The following is a 20,688-nucleotide window of genomic DNA, read 5'->3' as shown; positions in this document are numbered from 1 at the left end:
ATTTTAGTGGTGTGTAAGTTTTTCCCTTTTACTGAACTAGAGAAATAATGCAGTTTTATAAAAGATTGAGAAAGTATCTAATAAAGATAAGCCCAATAGTACTAACTTATTCTCTACCATATTAGGAACGTATTTTAACCTTGTGCTACCTTGCATCACTCTAGGTAATACTGTAAACAAGTTAGGACAAGAATGTATTAGAAGTAGATTTTATGCTCCAGTGTATACAAAATTATAGGTAAACTATGCTGCAGTGATGGTAGTTCCAATAAATTTAAATTCTGGTTTAGGCAAATGCCTTCTTTAAAAGGTAAACTTTGTTAGTGTTTAAGAACTTAGTCTAAGACATTGCTACTCGTGGTTATATGTGACCTTGGAATTTATTGAATCTCTCTTAACCTTAGTTTAATTACCTGTTTCTTGGAGTTAATATAAGAACTAAGTAAGGTGTTAAAAGGATTAACAGAATCCCTGGTGATTAGTAGAATGCTTAGTAAGAGCTCAATAAAATGTTAACTTCAGTTATACTTCAAATACTATGTAAACCTAAAATGTAAACTTGAATTTTAGATTGAAGCAATCTATCTAATTTGTTTTCATTGTAGATTGAAGCAGCCTATCTAATTTGTTTTCATTGTATTTATGAAGTATTTAACCAGAAACCCCTTCTTATTTTCTTGCTTTTGTAAATTTTGTTGAATGGTTCTAAGCTCTCTGAATACATTACCTGAAGCCAGACTGCCTGGGTTTGAACACTGGCTTCACTCCCTAGAAGCTTTGTGACCGTGTGCCAAATTACTTAACACTGCTGTGGCTTGGTTTCCTTACAAGTAAAATGGAGGTAATAATATACTTAACTTATAGGTTTGTTGTGAGGGTTAAATGAATGTATATGTGTAAAGTACTTAGAACAGTTCTTGGCACCTACTAAGTCCTAGTTGTTAAAATTGTTATTTTATTGAAGATCCTAATGGACCTCTGGAATATCTCACTACTAAGTATCTTACCTCATGGGTTTGAGGAATAAGTAAATGCCTTAAAGAACTCAGACTAGGAAAGAAACGCTTTAGAGTGAGATGGGACATTTGTGTGTAAACATTCCTGTATAAAAATAATTCTGTACACTTAGACTATTTTTGATAGGTTATAGAGGTATATAGCAGGACACTTCTATGGGGATAGAAGGGGTACATGAACTTGACCTCATCAGGAGTAGCAGCAGCAAACATTTATGGAGGGCCAAGCATTATATTAGGTAATGGAGCATAGTCCCTGCTTAAAATGTGAGCAGCTTTCTAGTACCACAATGAAAACAGAAGATTGCTTTGAGTTGATGGTCTGGGTGTGAAGTGCCAAAAAAGTGGTACGGGAAGGTGATGGAGATTTAGAAGAACGAGCAATGACTGGTCTTATTTGAAGAGGGCCAGGGTGAAAAGTTAGGAAGAAAGGCATTCCGGATTGCAATTGCACTGTTAATGGTGTATTGGATAATAGCTTGGAGAAGTAGAAAATAAGATTATAGAGAGGAAAGATAAAAGGTCAGTAAGCGGGGAGATGATATTCTTTTCGGTTATTCCTTCACTCACCCACTTAATATTTTAAATGAGAACCTACTAAATGCTAGACAGTGTTATGAATGGGAGAGACAGGAAGTGAACAAAATTAGCTCATTCCTTATTCTCATCTTACAGTCATAGGGATAAGATCATCTTTAAATATGTAATTGCTGTAATGTGGTGAGTATTATGATAATTGAAATAGTTACAGGAGTATCTCTTGGGGAATGTGACCTGGTATATAGGGAAGGATTTTTGGAGAAAATTGCTTTTAAGCTTAGAGTTGAAGGTGGAGTGGGAATTAGCCAGTCGCAGAGGCAGAGGATGTAGCCTGAGGGCGCGGGATGGAGGAACAGCAGGTTGGGAGAAAATGAGAAGCCCCGGTCGGCATGAGAGGTGGTCGGCATGAGAGGTGGACCAGTCGGCATGAGAGGTGGATCGGGTGAGTGAGCAAGGGAGGGTGGCCATTCCAGGAACTGAACAAAGTCTAATGATGATGGAAGAGCAGTCTTGGGGAACCAGTGGCTTAAGAAATAAGCTTAAGAAACAAGTGCTTAAAGTGCTTTATAAACCAGGTTTAAAAGATTAAGCATTACATATACTAAGTGCTGTCAGATACCAATAAAAGATTTTAAACAGGGAGAGACATGAGACTTTTACAAATTTGAAGCTCACCAAGTATATATGTCAGTAACAAGATATAAGCAATAATAAGCCTCTTGGATTCCAAGAAATATTTATTTCAGTCGGCTATACTCCTGCCCTGTATTAAGATTCGTTAGTACTTTCTGAGATAAATTTAAAATGCCAAAGCCAATAAAATATTCTCCTAAATTACTTCTTTTTGAATTATAGTATAGTTAGTGCTTTTGATGACTTTTTTTTTAAGATTTATTTTAGTGAGAGCGTGCAAGAGTGTGTGTGCGTGGGTGGGGGGCAGGCAGAGGAAGAGGGAGAGAGAATCTGAAGCAGACTCCCCCAATGATTTCAGAGCCCAACATGGGATTCAGTCTCATGACGCTGAGATGAGACCTGAGCTGAAACCAAGAGTCAGATGCTCAACCAACTGCATCACCCAGGTGCCCTGATCACCTTTAAAAGACAAATCCTGTTAGTACCTGTGAGTCAAATACTAACTGGTGAGTTCAACCCCGTTGTTACTCTCTTAGAATTTGTCAGATGTTGGTATTTCATGGACTCCCCAGTCCAGTCTCCTAGGAACTAAGCTATGTTGAACCAAATTAGTAGTATGCCTTCAGGAACAGATAGAAAGTTATCCACCCTCTGGAAGTGAGTAATTAGCATACCTTCTATTTGTGGACATTCTGTAATTCCATCCATGGTGTATGTGATCTGATAAAGCTGCTCAGCTACTTTGGATTAGTATATTTTGTAGTATCAGATAACAAATCGAAATTGATAGACATTATTTTGGGCTTGTGAATAACTTCATAAGGGGATTTGTAAGCTTAATTGATTTTTTTAAGATTTGATTACTTATTTTTTAGAGAGGGTACATGCAAGCAGGGGGAGGAGCAGAAGGCAAGGGAGGGAGAAACTCAGACTCCGCACGGAGCATGGAGCTCATCACAGGGCATGATCTCACTATCCTGAGATCATGACCTGAGCTGAAATCAAGAGTGCATACTCAACTGACTGAGCCACCCAGGCGCCCAAGTTCTGTTTTGATGAACGAATTCCTAAATTTTCAGTCATTAGCTATATCAAAGATCTACCAATTTGTCACTTTTTATCATTTTAGTTTCCAAATGTTTTCTGTAAGCAGTCAATCCATCTGCTTTAGTCAGTCATTGAAGCCTTAATGTAAAATAATAATTTTTTAAATTTAAAATTGAATGGGGTACTTTAATTGAAATTTATGGCAGTTTGGATGATATATGTAAACTTTGAAGCAGTTTACAGCATCTGCTAACAGATTTAAAGCATTTTTTAAGGGTTTTTAATTTTTTAAAAAAGATTTTATTTATTTATTTGAGAGAGAGAGAGAGAACAGAGGGAGAGGAAGAGGCAGACTCCTTGTTGAGCAGAGATCCTGAGGCGGGGCTCAATCCCAGGATCTTGAGATCATGACCTGAACCAAAGGCAGATGCTCAACCGACTGAGCCACCCAGCTGCCCCCAGATTAAAAATATTTTTAAAAGAGTATGACATACTAGATAGATTTTTGGAAACCATCAGTGCTTTGCACACTTTCAGTATACACATTTGGGTTATCATAGTTTAGTTAAGTAGCATCAGTCATCCAACAATAGGATTTATATTTTAGTTACCACCATACTTTATGAATAATTGCGTGAAGTGAAAACTTCTCATTTTTCTGTCTCTGGTTCATTATGTAAATAACAGGTGTGCATCATGACCAGTGACCAGTCATGTCACTTATTTCAGAGTCTGTCCATGATCTGTCAGTTGTGTGTTTATTACATGGTTCATGCATAGAAAGTGTGTAAGCTGTGTTGCCTCTTTGTCTCCCGCTGATATACTCATGAGCGATTTTACAAAAATGGATCATTGAAAGAGGAAATTGGCCAACAAAGATAAATCTGCAGCAGAGAAACAAAAAGTGATAATATCGGAAGTGAAAATTGAATCACACATAGATGGGGAATTATAGAAGAAATAGCTCACTGTGGCTGTCGCCACTGGAGAGACTGGATATGCAGCCAGAAGGATTTAGTGAAGGCAGATTTATTGATGTAAGTGAGGAAAATGGTGTGACAAAAAGGATGAAGATGTCTCATAGAAAGTGACACCAGCAAAAAATTTGTGTTTTAAAGAAACCCTCAGAGAGATTTCATGACACTGAAAGTGCAAAGGATAAAATGGGAGTTGACCCAAACTTACAAGGAGTACAATTTGCCAAGGCATAAGCAAGCACTATTTAAACTACTCTTGATTAATTTTTACAAAGAACTGTAACACTCCTGAGTGTTTTTAATGTTTTAAATTACAGTGCACTTAATACCAATTTTTCTGTTTTTTCATTTCCCTGTATGCACTTAAAAACCAATAGAGTTTTTAATCTTTGACAAAAACTTTTGTCATGGAATAATTATAATTTTACATATTAAGATTTTTTCACATGTTGCCTGTACATTATGCGTTTATTGGTTTAATTCTATGTGGCAGATCCTGGGTTCTGTCTGTGAGATACAAAATGAATAAGCTCCAAGACCCTTAGTCTAAGTTATGTTAAAATATAGCAAAGTGTAATGATTATTCAGAGTGCTAAGATGTACCTAACTGCTTCGACAGGAGGGTCAGTGAAGACTTGGCATTGGTAATATTTGAGCTGGTTCTTATGTAGGATTTTATCACCCTCTGAGTGGGGAAAGTGGAAAGTATCCAGTCCAGGAGCTCTGAAACCCCGCTGAGCAGGGAGCCTGATGCGGGGGCGGGGGCCTTCGTCCCAGACCTGAGTAGATGCTTAAGTGACTGAGGCACCCTGGGATCCCACCAAATTTACATTTTAAAAGATAACTTAGTTTTGCAAAAATGCAGAGTAGTTCAGGCAAGAGATGTTGAGGACATGAAGTGAAGGCAGAGTGAAAGGAGGGGAAGGGACAAACTCAACAGCTTGAGGTAGATTGCAAGAGAAATTGGAGAGGAAGAAACTTCAAAGATTTAAAGGTTAAGCTAATATTTCTATGTGCATGATCTTAGTGTAGTCTTTAATTTGTTGGATGGGGGGTTGGAATGAGGGACAATTTCTGAGTTATGAAATATTTGCACGCTTCAGATCACCAGTGGGTTGTTGTTTTGCTTTGTTTTGTTTTGTTTCCATTTTATTGATTTACAAAAGAATATGTCCACTAAGTTAGTGTTGGGACTTTGTTTAAGCAGTCTGTTTCTGGTTTTCATAGCTGTGGAAAATCAGGAATATTCTTTCTAGTATACTAGATGTATGATGACTATATTATAGAAACTTTGTTGAAGTCTTAGTTGACAGTATTGTAGTGATGTAACGTAGAATGCACTGCTGAGAATTCCATTGTTAAAGGGTAGTTCTAGAAGGGGGGAGGGTCGTCCTTCTAAAATAAGATTAAGAATGATTTAGACTCTTCAAGAATCTTAAGGAAGAGAGGAAATGACTTGGAAGGTATTCCAATTATTTTTAGATGATAGAGTATTCATTTTATAATAATACAAAACTAAAATATGAAAAGGAAAGTTGTTACATTATTTTTCTAGGGGCACCTGGGTGACTCAGTTAAGTGCCCAACTCCTCAGCTCAGGGCATGATCCTGGGTTGTGAGATTGAGCCCCAAGTTGGGCTCCACGCTGGGTGTGGAGCCCGCTTAAGATTCTCTCTCCCCTCCTCTGCTTGCCCCCATCCCCCCCACCCCGCCACTGCTCGTGCACTCTCTCAAAAAAAAAAAAAAATTATTTTTCTATATTTTTTATTTGCAGTTTGTTGTGTTTTTCACTTGTTTTAAGCTCATTTTAATTTTGCTTATTAGTATATGCATTCTTGAAATACTTAAATAGCTGCTAACAGTAACCATTTTGAGTTTTACAGGCATACCTCAAAGATAATTGCTGGTTTGGTTCCAGGCCACTGCAGTAAAGCAAATATTGCAATAAAGCAAGTCAAATGAATTTTTTTGTTTCCTAGTGCATATAAAAGTTAACGTTTACACTACACTGTAGTCAAGTGTGCAGTAATAGCATTACGTCTAAAACAATATACATACCTTAATTTAAAAATACCTTTATTGCTAAAAATGCTAACTACCATCTGATCTTTCAGTAAGTCATGATCTTTTTTGCTGGTAGAGGGTCTTGCCTTAATGTTGATGGCTACTGACTTATCAGGGTGATGGGTGCTAAAGGTTGGAGTGGATGTGGCCACATCTATTTTTTTAAAGAAATTAATTTCTTAAAATAAGGCAACAAGGAGGTTTATCTCAGTAATTGACCCTTTTATGAATGATTTCTCTGTAGCATGTAATGCTGTTCCATAGCATCTTATTCATAGTAGAACTTCTTTCAGAGTTGAAGTCTGTTCTCTCAGATCCTCCTGCTGTTTCATCAACTCAGCTTACGTTATGTCCTAAATACTTTGTTGTCATTTCGTCTTCACAGCATCTTCAGGAGTAAATTTCACCTCAAAAAACTACTGTCTTTGCTCATGCATAAGAAACAGCTCCTTATCCATTCAGGTTTATCTTGAGGTTGCAGCAACTCAGTCCCATTTTCAGGCTCCACTTCTAATTCTAGTTCTCTTGCTGTTTCCACCACATCTGTAGTTACTTCCTACAGTGAAGTCTTAAACCCCTCAGAGTCATCTCTGAGGGTTGGAATTCACTGATTCTAAACTCCTGTTTATGTTTATATTTTGACCTCTTCCCATGAATCAGGAATGTTCTTAATGGCATCCAGAACGGTGAATCCTCTCCAGAAGATTTTCAGTTTACCTTGCCCAGATCCATCAGCGGAATCACTATCCATGGCAGCATTAGCCTTATGAAATGTATTTGTTAAATAATCAGGCTTGAGAGATGAATAATTAGGAGATGACTCTTAATTCATGGGCCGCAGAATGGATGTTGTGTTAGCAGGTTGAAAACAACATTAATCTCGTTGTACTTTTTTATCAGAGCTCTTGGGTAACCAGGTACATTCTTAGTGAGCAGTAATATTTTGAAAGGAATCTTTCTTTCTGAGCAGTAGGTCTCAACAGTGAGCTTAAAATATTCATTAAACTATATTGTAACTAGATGTGCTATCATCCAGGGTTTGTTGTTCCATTTATAGAGCACAGGCAGAGTAGAATTAGTGTAATTCTTAAGGGCCTTAGGGATTTTTGGAGTGGTCTGTGAGCATTGGCTTCCACTGAAAGTTACCAGCTGCGTTAGCCCCTCACAAGAAAGTCAGCCTGTCCTTTGAAGCTTTGAAGCCAGGCATTGACTTCTCTCTAGCTGTGGAAGTTTTAGGAGGCATCTTCTAATATAAGGCTGTTTTGTCTGCGTTGAAACTGTGTTCGCTGTAGCCACCTTCACTAATGGTCTGGGTTGAATCTTCTCGGTAATTTGCTGCAGATTCTACAGCAGCACTTGCTGCTTTAACTCTGTACTTTCATGTTATGGAGACGGCTTCTCTCCTTAAACCTCTTGAACCAACCTCTGCTAGCCTCACACTCTTCTGCAGCTTCCTCACCTCTCTCAGCCTTCTTAGAATAGAAAACTTAGGGCCTTGCTCTGAATTAGGCTTTGGTTTATGGGAATGCTGCGGTTGGTTTGGTCTTCTATCAGGACCACTAAAACTTTCTTCGTATCAGCAACCAAGTTGTTTCGCTTTCTCATCATTCATTCCTGTGTTCACTGGAGTAGCACTTCTCTTTGAGGAACTTTTCCTCTGCATTACAAGTTGGCTGTATGTGCAAGAGGCCTAGCTTTCAGCCTATCTCAGCTTTCAACACTAGGCCTTTGATTTAAAGTGGGAGATGTGCAACTCTTCCTTTCACTTGAACATTTAGAGGCCATAATAGGGTTGTTAATTGGCCTGATTTCAGTATTGTTTTGTCTCAGGGAATAGGGAGGCCTGAGGAGAGGGAAGGAGATGGAGGAATGGCCAGCCAGTAGATCAGTCAGAAAACACACCAGCCACATTTATCGACTAAGTTTGCTGTCATATGGGTATGGTTTGTGGTATCCCTATATAACGATACAGTAGTAATAGCAGAGGTCACTGATCACATAACAAATATAATGAGAAAGTTTGAAATGTTGCAAAATTTACCAAAATGTGACGCAGAGACACAAAGTGAGCAAATGCTGTTGGAAAAATGACGCAGATAGACTTGCTTGACACAGGGTTACCATAAACCTTCAGTCTGTAAAAAATGCAGTTATCTCCAAAAAGCAGTAAAGGGAAGCACAATAAAATAAGATATGCTGGTAGAAGATTAGCTTCTTGGTGATAAATTGGTAAATGTGTGGTAGGGGGTGGGGTCCATTTTATATCAATAAATTGGTATTCCAGTATCTGGATAGTATTGAAACGAAGTGGAATGGTTTGAATGACTATTTCAACATAGCCCTTGGAAACCCAAATAAAATAGTCTCTCTTTTGGCAAGGTCTCTCTGTGCTTGCCCGGCAGTGTTTATTTTGGGAACAGCTGGATGAACATACGTTTAGTCTGTGAATCCATTTTTTCATGCTGACCGCCTATTCAGTTGACAGATATCTGTGAGAACTGAATTCTGATCTCAGCCCTGCCCCTGAGGAACTGTGGAGCTCAAGCGCGTCACGAGGAAGCATTTCGATTGGGTTGATTTCTAAGGACATTTTCAGATCCCAGTTCACACAAGCTTCATAGCATCCCTGTGGTACTGGGGGGTGGGGGGGAAGGCACAGACTAAGCAAGTTGCAGTAAGACCTGGTAAGGTCAGACTTTCAATGGAAAGTTTGTTGAACTCTCACCAGAATATTACTGTCTGCTGCAGCCCTTTGCCTTTGAGATTTCTTGAAATTGGGGCACCTGGCTGGCTTAGTAGATGGAACTTGCACCTCTTGATCTCAGGGTTGTGAGTTCAGGCCTCACATTGGGCATAGAGCCTACTTTAAAAACAAAAAACAACAAAGATTTCTAAATCTACCGCATAATAGTGCTCTTACCGGTGTAGGTCACTTAGCTCTGAGGTAGGAAAGGCAGGTGCTAAGGAAGGGAAGGGAGGAAATACAGTCCTCATGGGAAGCGTATCTCACTTCTCATTGCTCCCTCTGGCAAGAGCTGGTGTTTCCACTTTATGGGGTTTTTTAAATTTGTTAAAAAGATTTTATTTGAGAGAGAGAGAGAGAGAGAGCATGAGAGAGTGCAAGCTCATGTGCAGGGGGGAGGGGTAGAGGGAGAAGCAGACTCCCTGCTGAGCAGGAAGCCCAATGTGGGACTCATCCCCAGGACCCTGGGATCATGACCTGAGCTGAAGGCAGATGCTTCACCGAGTGAGCTGCCCAGGTGCCCCAGATTTTAGTGTTTTTGTTGTCTATTTAATTCTCAAGCTAGGAGCTTTCGAGCTTTCTAGCTTTCCTCTTCACCTTCAGCTGTCTTCTGTGATCTTTAGTCAATATCATTAAGACCTGTAATTATTAGATATGTTCCTCATATTTGGCTCCTTCTCTTCAGCTAAACATACAGCTAAATTAATCTTACACATTATTTTTCTTGATGGCTTAAGGATAATTTCCTTGTTGGGGATAATATTTTCTTGGGGTAGTAATGAAGGATCTTTAAAATTTTCAATATGAGGATTTATTCATTTATCAGCTATCATGTGCAGGCACTGTGCTAGGTGCTAGCAATATAATGGTGATTGAAACAGACCTTGTTTTTGTTTTAGAGAGTATAGTCCAATAGAAAGAAAGATACTTACCCCACCCACGAACGACAATGAATGCAGATTTTGATCATCAGTATCACAGTGCACTGAAATAGAGGATGATGAAGGGACGTAGCACATTGGAAGGTTTATCTTAGGGTGGTGAAAAAGGCTTCTCTGGGAACATGAAATTTAAGCTAAAATTTGAGGAAGATGAGAGGGAATTTGACATTCAGAGTGGACTAGCATGTGCAAAGCCACTGAGGGAGGAGAGAGCTTACTTATTAGTTCCTGGAATAAAGAGAAGGAAAGTATGGTTGAAGCAGAGGAAGAGTAGCAGAAGATAAATTCAGAGAAGTAGATGGGCCGTACTGTGTGGGCTTTGTAGACTATGACAAGGCATTTGGATTTTATTTTGAGTGCATTTGGAAGCTGTTAAGGTATTTTCACCAGGGGAATGACTTGAGTGTTGAGTAGATCACCTTGGATGTGGTGTCGAAAGTGCTGAATGGAATCAGTAGGAGGCTGTTGCGATAATCAGTGGAAGAGGTGCTAGTGACCTGAATGATACGGGTTCCTGCCAGTGGGAATTGGAGACTTTTGGAAGTCAAACTGAATGGATTGCTGATAAATGTGGGGAATGGTGGGAAAAGAAGTATCCATTACTTCTAGGATCTGGTTTGAGCCAACTGGGTTGATGGTTAGTGCTATTCAGTAATAGTAGAGATAGGAGAAAATTGGCTTAAGTTTTGGATATATTAAGTTTGAGATTCCTGTCAGATATCCAGATGGAGATACAGGATAGGCAGTAGGATGTATAAGCTGGTGCTCTAAGCAGAAGCTTGGGCTGGAGATGAAACTTAGAAATGTGAGTGTATAGATGCCATTTAAAGCCATGGGAATGGATGAGATACCCAGGGTGCCACTGTTAAGAAGTGTGTGGTTCCTAGAAGGTGAGAAGGCCAGCAGAGCATAGCTCACAGGATTGGTTTGAGATAAGTAGACACTTCTTTTATCGTAACACAAAGGCAGGAGACCCATACAGGTATAAATAAATGCAAGAAGTTTTGTAAATTTTGTTGGCATGTAGATGAAATAGTTCCAGTCTGATAGCTTCTGTATTTTCTGAAGTAGAATCCATGATTGTCTGCTTAGAAAGAGTGAGGATGGTCAGCATTTTGAGGTCGGTTGTGAAGTTGGAAATAAAACGATGGACTTGAAAAAACATGGGCTTGCCCAGTGGAATCTTAGACCCTGTTGATCATAAAATTTACAGTGCAGGCATACCGTGGAGGTACTTCAAATTCAGTTCCCCACCACCACAGTAAAATGAACATCGCAATAAAATACATCAAATGAAATTCTTGGTTTCCTAGTGCATATAAAAGTTACATTTACACTGTAGTCTGTCAAGTATGCAATAGCATTATGTCTAAAAAAACAATACACATACCTCAATTTAGAAATACTTTATTACTAAAAAATGCTGTTATCTGAGCTTTCAGCAGATCATACCAGTGATCACAGATCACCGTAACAAATGATGGAAATGTTTGAAATATTGGAAGAATTACCAAATGTGACAGAAATATGAGCAAATGCTGTTGGAAAAATGGCATCAATACACTTGCTCAAAGCTGGGTTGCCACAAACCTTCAATTTGTAAAAACAAAACAAAACAAAAACAAAAAATCCCCCAAAAAACAAAACAGAAGACTCCACCACATCTGCAAAGTATAATAAAAGGAGGTATGCCTGTAATTGTTTAGTCTGGTTGTGAAATGAATAGAGAAAATCCACTAAGCTTGGTAGTTGGGTGACTAGGTGGTATAAGTAAATGGTGTGATGAAGGAGTTTGAAAGTCTTATTTTGGAGGTCAAGAACACTTTGGCCTATGACGCTGTCTGGTCTGGTTAGTTTGCATGGCTTGCTTGCATTGGTGTCAGAACCACTCCATAGCTTTGTTAATAGCTTGCTAGGATTGAAGAGTTTTTGCCGTCATTAAAGACAGGGTAAATTCTTGACATTGCAATACTTATACTACCTAATTTGGGGTTTTAAGAGGATCCTAAAACAAAAGGAAGCAGGAGAAACTATATATTAGCACAACAGAAAAATACCTATTTACAAAAAATAAGGCATGTTCCCAGAAAGGATCTGTGTACTTATAAAATGTTGACTTACCAAAGATTATCTAATGTAAATTTTGCTTCTGACTTATGGAAGTTATGGGAATGCTAAACAAATTCTGTGTTTTCTTCCTGAATGACTATTATTTCTTAAGTATGCAGACAGAAATCTTAGGCACTTCAAAGTAACATTTTGTTTCCTGTTTATTTCAAATTGTTATTAATAAGTTACTTATATTTGAAAAGTGGGTACTTTAAAAATAAGTTAATTCAGTTAACTTTCTGTTTGTCATGTTTTTTGACTTTTTAAACAAATTGTTTAAAAATGAAAGTAAAAAGTTCCATTTTAGAATTGCATATCAAAATGGTCAAGAAGGAATTGTAGGAAAAGATTAAATAGTGTGTTAATAGTGTAGCTTCTTGCTCTGTGCTCATATTTTCTAGAGTGTAAGGTCGCTGTCATTGCATAAAGAGGGACATAGTATTTTCCTTAGCAGAAAGCTTTTTGAAATAATTGATTTTCTTTTGTGCCTGATGGAGCTGGTGAATGCTCCAAAAGCCATTTGGTAGAATAAGCAATGTTTGTATACTCAGCCTCCCAATAATGAAACCCCTAAGCCTTCCGTTCCTTAGAATACACACATGGTGTCTTTGAGGATAAATACTCAATACTTCTTGAATTTGAAGAACATTCTATTACAGTCAAGTGAGAAGATTTTTATCGATACAGTTAATGTTTTAGCCATTTGCAATTTTAATGATACGTATTTGAGTGTCAGTATTTTTATGTGGAACAGAGCACAACATGATTGGATCTGTTAAATAAGGGAGGAACACCGGATAATTCTTTCCAGAATTCTGGCAAAATGTTTTTTAAATTAATTTTTTAAGTTAATTTATTTATAAATTCCAGTATAATTAACATACAGTGTTACATTTCAGGTGTACAATATAGTGATTCAGCAATTCTGTACATTACTCAGTGCTGGCAAAATGTTTTGAAAAATTAACACATATTACTAAAATTTATTATAGATGACTTTTATGGGGTATATGAAACCATAATCTAAATAGTTCTTGACTTCTAAAAAGTTACTAAAAAGGCTAAATTTATGAATAAGTAAAGAAATGTCTCCTTTTCTCCCCCAAGAAAGAAAACCATGACTTTATAGTAGTACATTTTCCCCGTTAGATTTTTATTCTGAGAAGGTTTGTATTTATGGTATGTTGCTTCTTAAAATCTAGATACAAAATTTTAAAGTCACAGTGTACCAAAAACAAGAAGGTGGGTACACTATACTGGAGCATAACCGAAATCTTAACATTGGACAAACTGACTATTAAAACGTATTGAGCATGACCTACCCCTTGAATGGTTTATAATACTGATGAAACAAGTCCCCTTTGTGGTGATGCTTGCTAAACTTCTACCATGGCAAGTGCCAGGCTGATTCTTCTTCTTCTTCTTCTTCTTCTTCTTCTTCTTCTTTTTTTTTTTTTTTTTTTTGAGTGGGGGGCCAGGTAGGGAGTGAGAGAATCTTAAGCTCTGTTAAGCAGGCTCTACACCCAGTGCAGAGCCTGACATTGGGCTCAGTCTCACGACCCTGGAATCATGACCTGAGCTGAAATCTAGAGTCAGTTGCTTAATTGACTGAGCCACCCAGGCACCCCCAGGCTGCTGATTCTTACATGTGAGAGTATGTGTGTGTTGCATTCAGTTGTTTAATGCTGTGATTGAAACACCAAGGCTGCCATTCTAAAAAATTAGAAATGTTTGTTTATTAGAACATGGTGCAGGGCTCAGATTTTGATGTGGAAGGGAGTTAAATACATGGAAGGTTGTTCCAAACTTCAATTATGCAAATGTTGTGATCTTCAATAACTATTCCTTTATAAATCCTAATACCACACAAGAAAAATAAACTATTATTTTACAAATCAATAGCATTTTAATTCGCTTTTCATTATTCATAAGTATTTTCTAGATGATCCTTTTAGTTTTAAAATCAAAGTTTTTATGCTTCTATTCAGACTTTATTTGGAGGAATATGTAAATATATATGTTGATATCTGCAATCTGCTCTGGTGCACATTGTGTTGATGCCAGTTACCGTTGCGGGTAATCGCTGTAGAGACAAGCTGCGCAGTGGTGTACTACGTAACTTAAGTACTTTCAAGAGTTACTGCATTAAGATACACTGCTTTACACATAACACACAAAATTTGTTAAGTATTTTTGATGTACAAGTTGGCTCTTAATGCTTGCCTTGGTGAATGATTCTCAATTGACATAGCATCAATTTTCTCAGGATTTTGATCAATGTATAGCATTTGTTTTTGCTGCTTCTGAATAGAACAGCTACATTCTTATAATATCCTGGGTGAAGCGAGTTGTGTAGACATTATTAGTTTCAAAGTAGGATACATAGTACCATACAAAGCCAGTACCAAAGGAAGATTTCCTAGAAGGTGAGAAAACATCGTTTTGTGTGTTTGAGAGCTCAGTCAAGTCTCTAAAAAGTTTTGAAGTGAAACCGACACAACGGCTCTGCTGAAGAGCAAAGTAAAGAATGATAATAACTGTAAATGTGTTTTGAGCTTTATAGGATCATTTCAGTAACTTGAAATGATATTATAGGGGCACCTGGGTAGCTCAGCAGGTTAAGCATCTGACTTAATCTCGGCTGAGGTCTTGGTGTCAGGGTGGTGAGTTCAGGCTGGGCGTGGAACCTACTTAAAAAAATGATACTGTAGGGGCGCCTGGGTGGGTCAGTCAGTTAAGTGTCCAACTCTTGGTTTTGGCTTAGGTTTCTGGGACCGAGCCCTGCTTGGGGCTCCCCGCTCAGTGGGGGGTCTGCTTCCCCTCTCTCTCCCACTCTGCCTCACCCCCACTCATACACTCTCTCTCTCTAAAATAATCTTTTTTGAAAAAGATGTAATTCTTAAAAAAATGATAATAACTTTCTCTTCTTGAAAACAAAACTAAAAATACTCCTTGGACTTTCCTTCCCCTTTCTCTCCATCTGCCATCCATTATTGTGCTCCCTGCTATAACAAAATACTCAGGAAAAGTTCTCTGTATTCCTTATTTCTCACTGCCTAGCCACTGCAACTCAGACTTTCATCATTTCTGCCTCCACATTAACTTCTTATGTAGTCTCTCAGTTTCACTCTCAGTTTGCACACCTGTGCCCCTGCAGTTCTTCAAAATTATCAGTGATGACTTTGAAACGTAACACACCCCTGTTTATTCTTGCTGGATGCAGGTGGGTTCTCCTTTGTTGTGAGAAAGGGAGGTGGAATTGATGAGGAGGGTCAGATTTTTAAAGAGGAAGATCAGGGGAGGTACCTGTTTCTGAGGTTAGAGTTGTCTAATTGATGTAAAGTTGAGATTTTCATTTGTCAGGGGCCCACGAAGTCTGTAAAAGTCCTGATACAAACATTTGGGGCTTTTTGAGTTTGCTCTGCCTGAGTGAAGGGTGGCCAGCTACATGCATGACATCAGAAAGTAGTAGAATTTAATGGCCTTGGGAGCAACTTTTAACCAAGGAAGTGGTTAACAAATACTAAAATTTCAAAATGGCATTGTAATCACAGGTAACTACAGTTCTCCCATTAAACTACTTCCTGATTTGGGACGCCTGGGTGACTCAGTCAGTTTTAGCGTCTGCCTTAGGCTCAGGTCATGATCCCAGGGTCCTGGGAGTGAGTCCCACATCTGGCTCCTTGCTCAGTGGGGAGCCTGCTTCTCCCTCTGCCTGCAGCTCCTTCTGCTTGTGCGCGCACGCTCTCTCTCAAATAAATAAAATCTTTCAAAAAAAAAAAAATAAAGTACTTACTGATTAAATTTTTTTTAACATCTGGGGAATTGAAAGTGTTTTTCCACTTGTGATGTGTTTCTTCCACAATGAGAAGTTCAATCATGTAAGCTTCACCATTAGAGAAGGTGTTTCTAGGCACATAATCAATGTGAAAATTTTATTTTTTACTCTGTGAGCCTTTCAGGTATACAAGTTGTGTTAAAAAAAATTCCATATTAGTCTGTGCTTTGAAATGCATTTTTTTTAAAGTTTACCAGCGCTTTTTAAATCTGTATTAAAATGAGCTTTTTATCAGGATCATGATAATAGTTTTTCTTTGCAAGAATGCTATTCTCCAGGATTTTTTTTTCCCTGGAAGGCTTTGTTTGGCTATTCTTTTTGTTTTTGTTTTAAAGACTTATTTATCTGAGAGAGTGTGTGCACAGGAGGGTCGGGGGAGGGGCAGGGGGAGGGAGAATCCTGGAAAAGACTCAGAGTCCCACTCTGGGCTCAATCCCAGGACCCTGAGTTCATGACCTGAGCCGAAACCAAGAGTTCGTCACTCATCCAATAGAGCCATCTGGGTGTCCGGCCTATTCTTTTTTTGAAATATCATGTCCCCCTTTTTTGGTTCTTAGCTTAACGCATAATTATCTAAAAAGTCTTTACTTTTATTGCTACTTTAAACACTAGCTGAAGTTGATTTTATTTTGCAAGTTTATTGTTATCTGCTTTATTGAGGGAAGCCAAATCTTGTGTTTATTCTTTTATTTGGTTTTCTAATTTAATTGCATAAGGCTGTTAAATAGTTTAACAGATATTAATGTTTTCTGTTATACTTGTATCAAAATATGTTGGGGAAAAAGTTGGGTCAGTGTAACTCGTAAGTTACTTTTCTCGAAATGTATTTGGACAGCTTGTATAGTTGGGATGTAGTGTTTTTGTTTTTTTATTTTCTCTTATTCATGGATATTTTTTTCCATGCCTTCACCTAGGATACTCGTTTTTGTTCGCTTGCATTCCCCATCTCACTCTTCACTGCTCCTTACTCAGTGTGCGCCTGCAGCCTCATGCACAAACCTCAGCCTTCTCACCGGCTTTATCAGAATATTGTCCTTTCCTCAAGGCTGGGCTTAGAATTTACCAACTCCACTTCATTATTATTTTTTCCGAGCCTAGTCCCCAGGGTTCTCTTTGTTCTCTGAGTGACTACAGTGTATTCCCTCTTCATCCCTGTGTCCTACTGTACCTGATGAAGCATTATTAGTTGCACAGTGCGTTCCGCCTCAGCTACCTGGGTATGGGCTTTCAAGGGCACAGAGTGTTTTCTCAGCTCTTTAGGGTTTCTTTTGTACCTGTCACATAAAAGACACTTAGTATTTAATTAGTTGCATGTATTAAATACCCAATTTAGTTTTCTTCCTTTAATTTCTCTCAAGGTAATGTTAGTGATTTTTAAGTGTTTTGTTTATTGCTTGTTTTTTATAGATGTAAAAAAGGATTGGTCTGACCATGCTCTCTGGTGGGAAAAAAAGAGAACTTGGCTTCTGAAAACACATTGGACCTTGGATAAGTATGGCATTCAGGCAGATGCTAAGCTGCAGTTCACCCCCCAGCACAAACTGCTCCGCCTGCAGCTTCCCAACATGAAGTATGTGAAGGTGAAAGTGAATTTCTCTGATAGAGTCTTCAAAGCTGTTTCTGACATCTGTAAGACGTTTAGTAAGTATTAAATTCTTTATGAAAGTATTAGTGTGATGTATACATGACTGATAATTAACAGCTTATTTCAAAGAGTAGTTTGGGGTGAGCTATGTATGTTTGTATGTGTCAGTTTTTCACTTTATTCTTGAAAGGTTTTTTACTACTTTAAGATAAAGAAATATTGAGAACAGATGGCGCAGGAGGTACCTAATATAGAGTCTTTCCTTACTAGAAGTGTGTCAGGTATGTATTATGTAATACTTCATTCTGATGACTTAATTTTTATTTCTTGGGAAGGAAAAGAAAAAATCATTTTCAGGATGTAAGTTTTGCAGTGTTTCCTTCACATAAGTCAGTATTTGATTTCAGTGATTCAGGCTCATTGTGTCACTTCCTTCACAGAAGGCCTGACACAGCTCTTAAGGAAATGACCATGAGTGTTGTCTTCCTTAAGCAGTCTGTAACTTGAACACTCTTGTAGTAATTCTGTTTATGCTTTCTGAAATGAAATGTGGATTACTTTTGGCTGACCCAGTTATGTCATATGACAGGAAGTATTCAACCGTCAGAGAAAATTTGAACTATTGTCATTATCACTAGTACATAATTCTGTTATATCATAGATTTAGGGGAGATGTAGGACATTATTATTTTGATGTACTGACTGAAATTACAATGTTTTTTATGCTTAATGGAATTTTTAGGAAAAAAATAAAAATAAAGTATAAGGAATTATATAAAAATTACCTAATTTCTGTTATCTTAGAATTAATAACTGACATTTTGCCATTTTGCAAAAATTTTTTTTAAGTCACAGTAATAGAGGTAAAGTTCTTTGGTCACATTCTTATAATTTCCCTTCACAAAGCAACCACTGTCATAAGCTAGTGTGTATCCTTCTAGTATTTTTAAAAATACATTATTAACACATACATATGTACATGCATTTCTCCATATCTGTGTGTTTATATATCCATAAACAATATGTTACTGCCATTACTCTCTGGATTTGGTTTTCTGTTTTGTTTTTTGCGGTTTTGTATTTGTATGCAGGAATTTCTCAAGTGGTTATATAGTCATCCCCCACTCATCTGTTAGGGATGTGTTCCAAGACCCCGAGTAGATGCCTGAAACCACAGATAGTACCCCGATATGTAGTATATTTTTTTCTTATACGTACATACCTATGATAAAGTTTAATTTATAAATCAGGCACAGTAAGAGATTAACAATAAAATAGATCAGTTATAACAATATACTGTATTAAAAGTCATGTGAATGTGGTCTCTCCCTCAAAATATCCTATTGTTCTGACTCATCCTTCCTTATTTTTCTTGTAATGATGTGAGATGATAAAATGCCTGCATGATGAGATGAAGTGAGGTGAGGGATGTAGGCACTGTGACACACACAGCATTAGACTGACCTTCTGATGATACATCAAAAGAAGGATCATTTGCTTCCAGACCACAATTAACTGAAACCATGGAAAATGAAATTGTGGGTAAGGGAGGACTGCTGTATCAATTTACATTACACCCAGCAATGTATGAAAACCCATTGTCCCAAATCATCGCTGACATTTGAATGTTGTCAATTTTTAGTGTCTACTTCTTTGAAAAATACAGTATTTCATTTTAGTTTATGAAGTTAAGTATGTTTCTTTATCTCTGTTAGTCATCTAAGGTTTTTCTTTTTTTGACTTACCATTTGTATCATTTATCTGGTTTTTTTTTGTTGTTGTTGTTCATAAACTTTATTTTTTTAGAGCAGTTTCAGGTTCACAACAAAATTGAAGAGAAAGTATAGAGAGTTCCCATTTATTCCCTATCCTCACACATGTACAACCTCCCCGCTATCAAAATGCCACACTGAAGTGGTACAGTTGATAAACCTGCACTAACACATCATTATCATCTAGAGTTTCTGGCTTACATTAGGATCCACTCTTGGTGTCGTACAGTCTGTGGGTTTGTACAAATGCATGATGACATGTATCCATCATTATGGTATCATAGACAGCAGTTTCACTGCCCTAAAAATCTTCTGTGCTCTGCCTCTTCATCTTTTCCTCTCCCCTAATCCCTGGCAACCACTAATTTCTTTACTGTCTCCGTAGTTTTGGCTTTTCCAGAATATCCTACAATTGGAGTCCTACAGTATGAAGTCTCTTCAGATTGCTTCTTTTGCATAGTAATATGCGCTTAAGTTTCCTTCATGTTTTCTCATGGCTTGATAGCTCATTTCACTTTAGCACTGAATAATAGCCCATTGTCTGGAGGTACCACAGTTTATCCTACATACCTACAGAAGGGTGTCTTAGTTTTTTCCAAGTTTTGCAGTTACAAATAAAGCTGCTATAAACATCTGTGTGGAGGCTTTTGTATAGGCATATGTTTTCAACTCCTTTAGATAAATACTAAGGAGTGTGATTGTTAGGTCATACGGTAAAAATATGTTTAGTTGTTTAAGAAACCACCAAACTGTCTTCCAAAGTAGCTGTGTCATTTTGCATTCATACCAGCAGTGGATGAGAGTTCTTCTTGCCCTGAGTCCTCGCCAGCATTTGGTAGTGTCAGTGTTCTGGATTGTGGCCATTCTAATAAATGGGCAGTGACATTTCATTGTTATTTTAATTTGCATTTCCCTGATGACATAGGATGTGAAGCATCTTTTCATATGCTCATTTGCCATCTGTACATTTTCTTTGACGAGGTGTCTATTAAGGTCTTTGGCCTTTTTTAAAGTAGGCTCCAATACCCAATGCGGAGCCCAATGCAGGGCTTGAACTTATGACACTGAGGTCAAGACCTGAGATGAGAACAAGAGTCAGATGCTTATTAACCTTCTGAGCCATCCAGGTGTCCTTTTTGGCCTATTTTTTAACCAGGTTGTTTGTTTTCTTACTGTTGAATTTTAAGAGTTCTTAGTATATATTTTGGAAAATAGTACTTTATTAGATATTCCGTTAGCTAATATTTTATGCTAGTCTCTGGCTTGTCTTTTCATTTTCTGACAGTTCCTTTCAGAGAGCAGAAAATTTTAATTTTAATGAAGTCTAGCTTATCAGTTATTTCTTTTGTGGATCACATCTTTGTTGTCATATCTAAAATGTCACTAAACCCAAGATCATCTGGATTTTTTCCCTGTGTTATCT

At 37.8% G+C, this 20,688-nt stretch overlaps 1 protein-coding gene across 5 annotated transcripts in view; it reads left to right on the top strand.

Moving 5' to 3' along the window:
• Positions 1-20,688, top strand: part of FERMT2 (fermitin family member 2) — an 84,925-nt gene that overhangs the window by 10,256 nt on the left and 53,981 nt on the right. For all 5 annotated transcript variants that reach the window (XM_034648393.1, XM_034648394.1, XM_034648395.1 and 2 more), the window contains exon 2: positions 17,316-17,549. In XM_034648393.1, coding sequence (XP_034504284.1) covers positions 17,316-17,549 — 234 coding nt within the window. The remainder of the gene's footprint in view (positions 1-17,315; positions 17,550-20,688) is intronic.

The sequence above is a fragment of the Ailuropoda melanoleuca genome, chromosome 20, assembly GCF_002007445.2.
Source record: "Ailuropoda melanoleuca isolate Jingjing chromosome 20, ASM200744v2, whole genome shotgun sequence".
NCBI lineage: Eukaryota > Metazoa > Chordata > Mammalia > Carnivora > Ursidae > Ailuropoda > Ailuropoda melanoleuca.
Note: the sequence above shows the minus strand (reverse complement) of the source record. Positions and strands in the feature narration are given on the sequence as shown.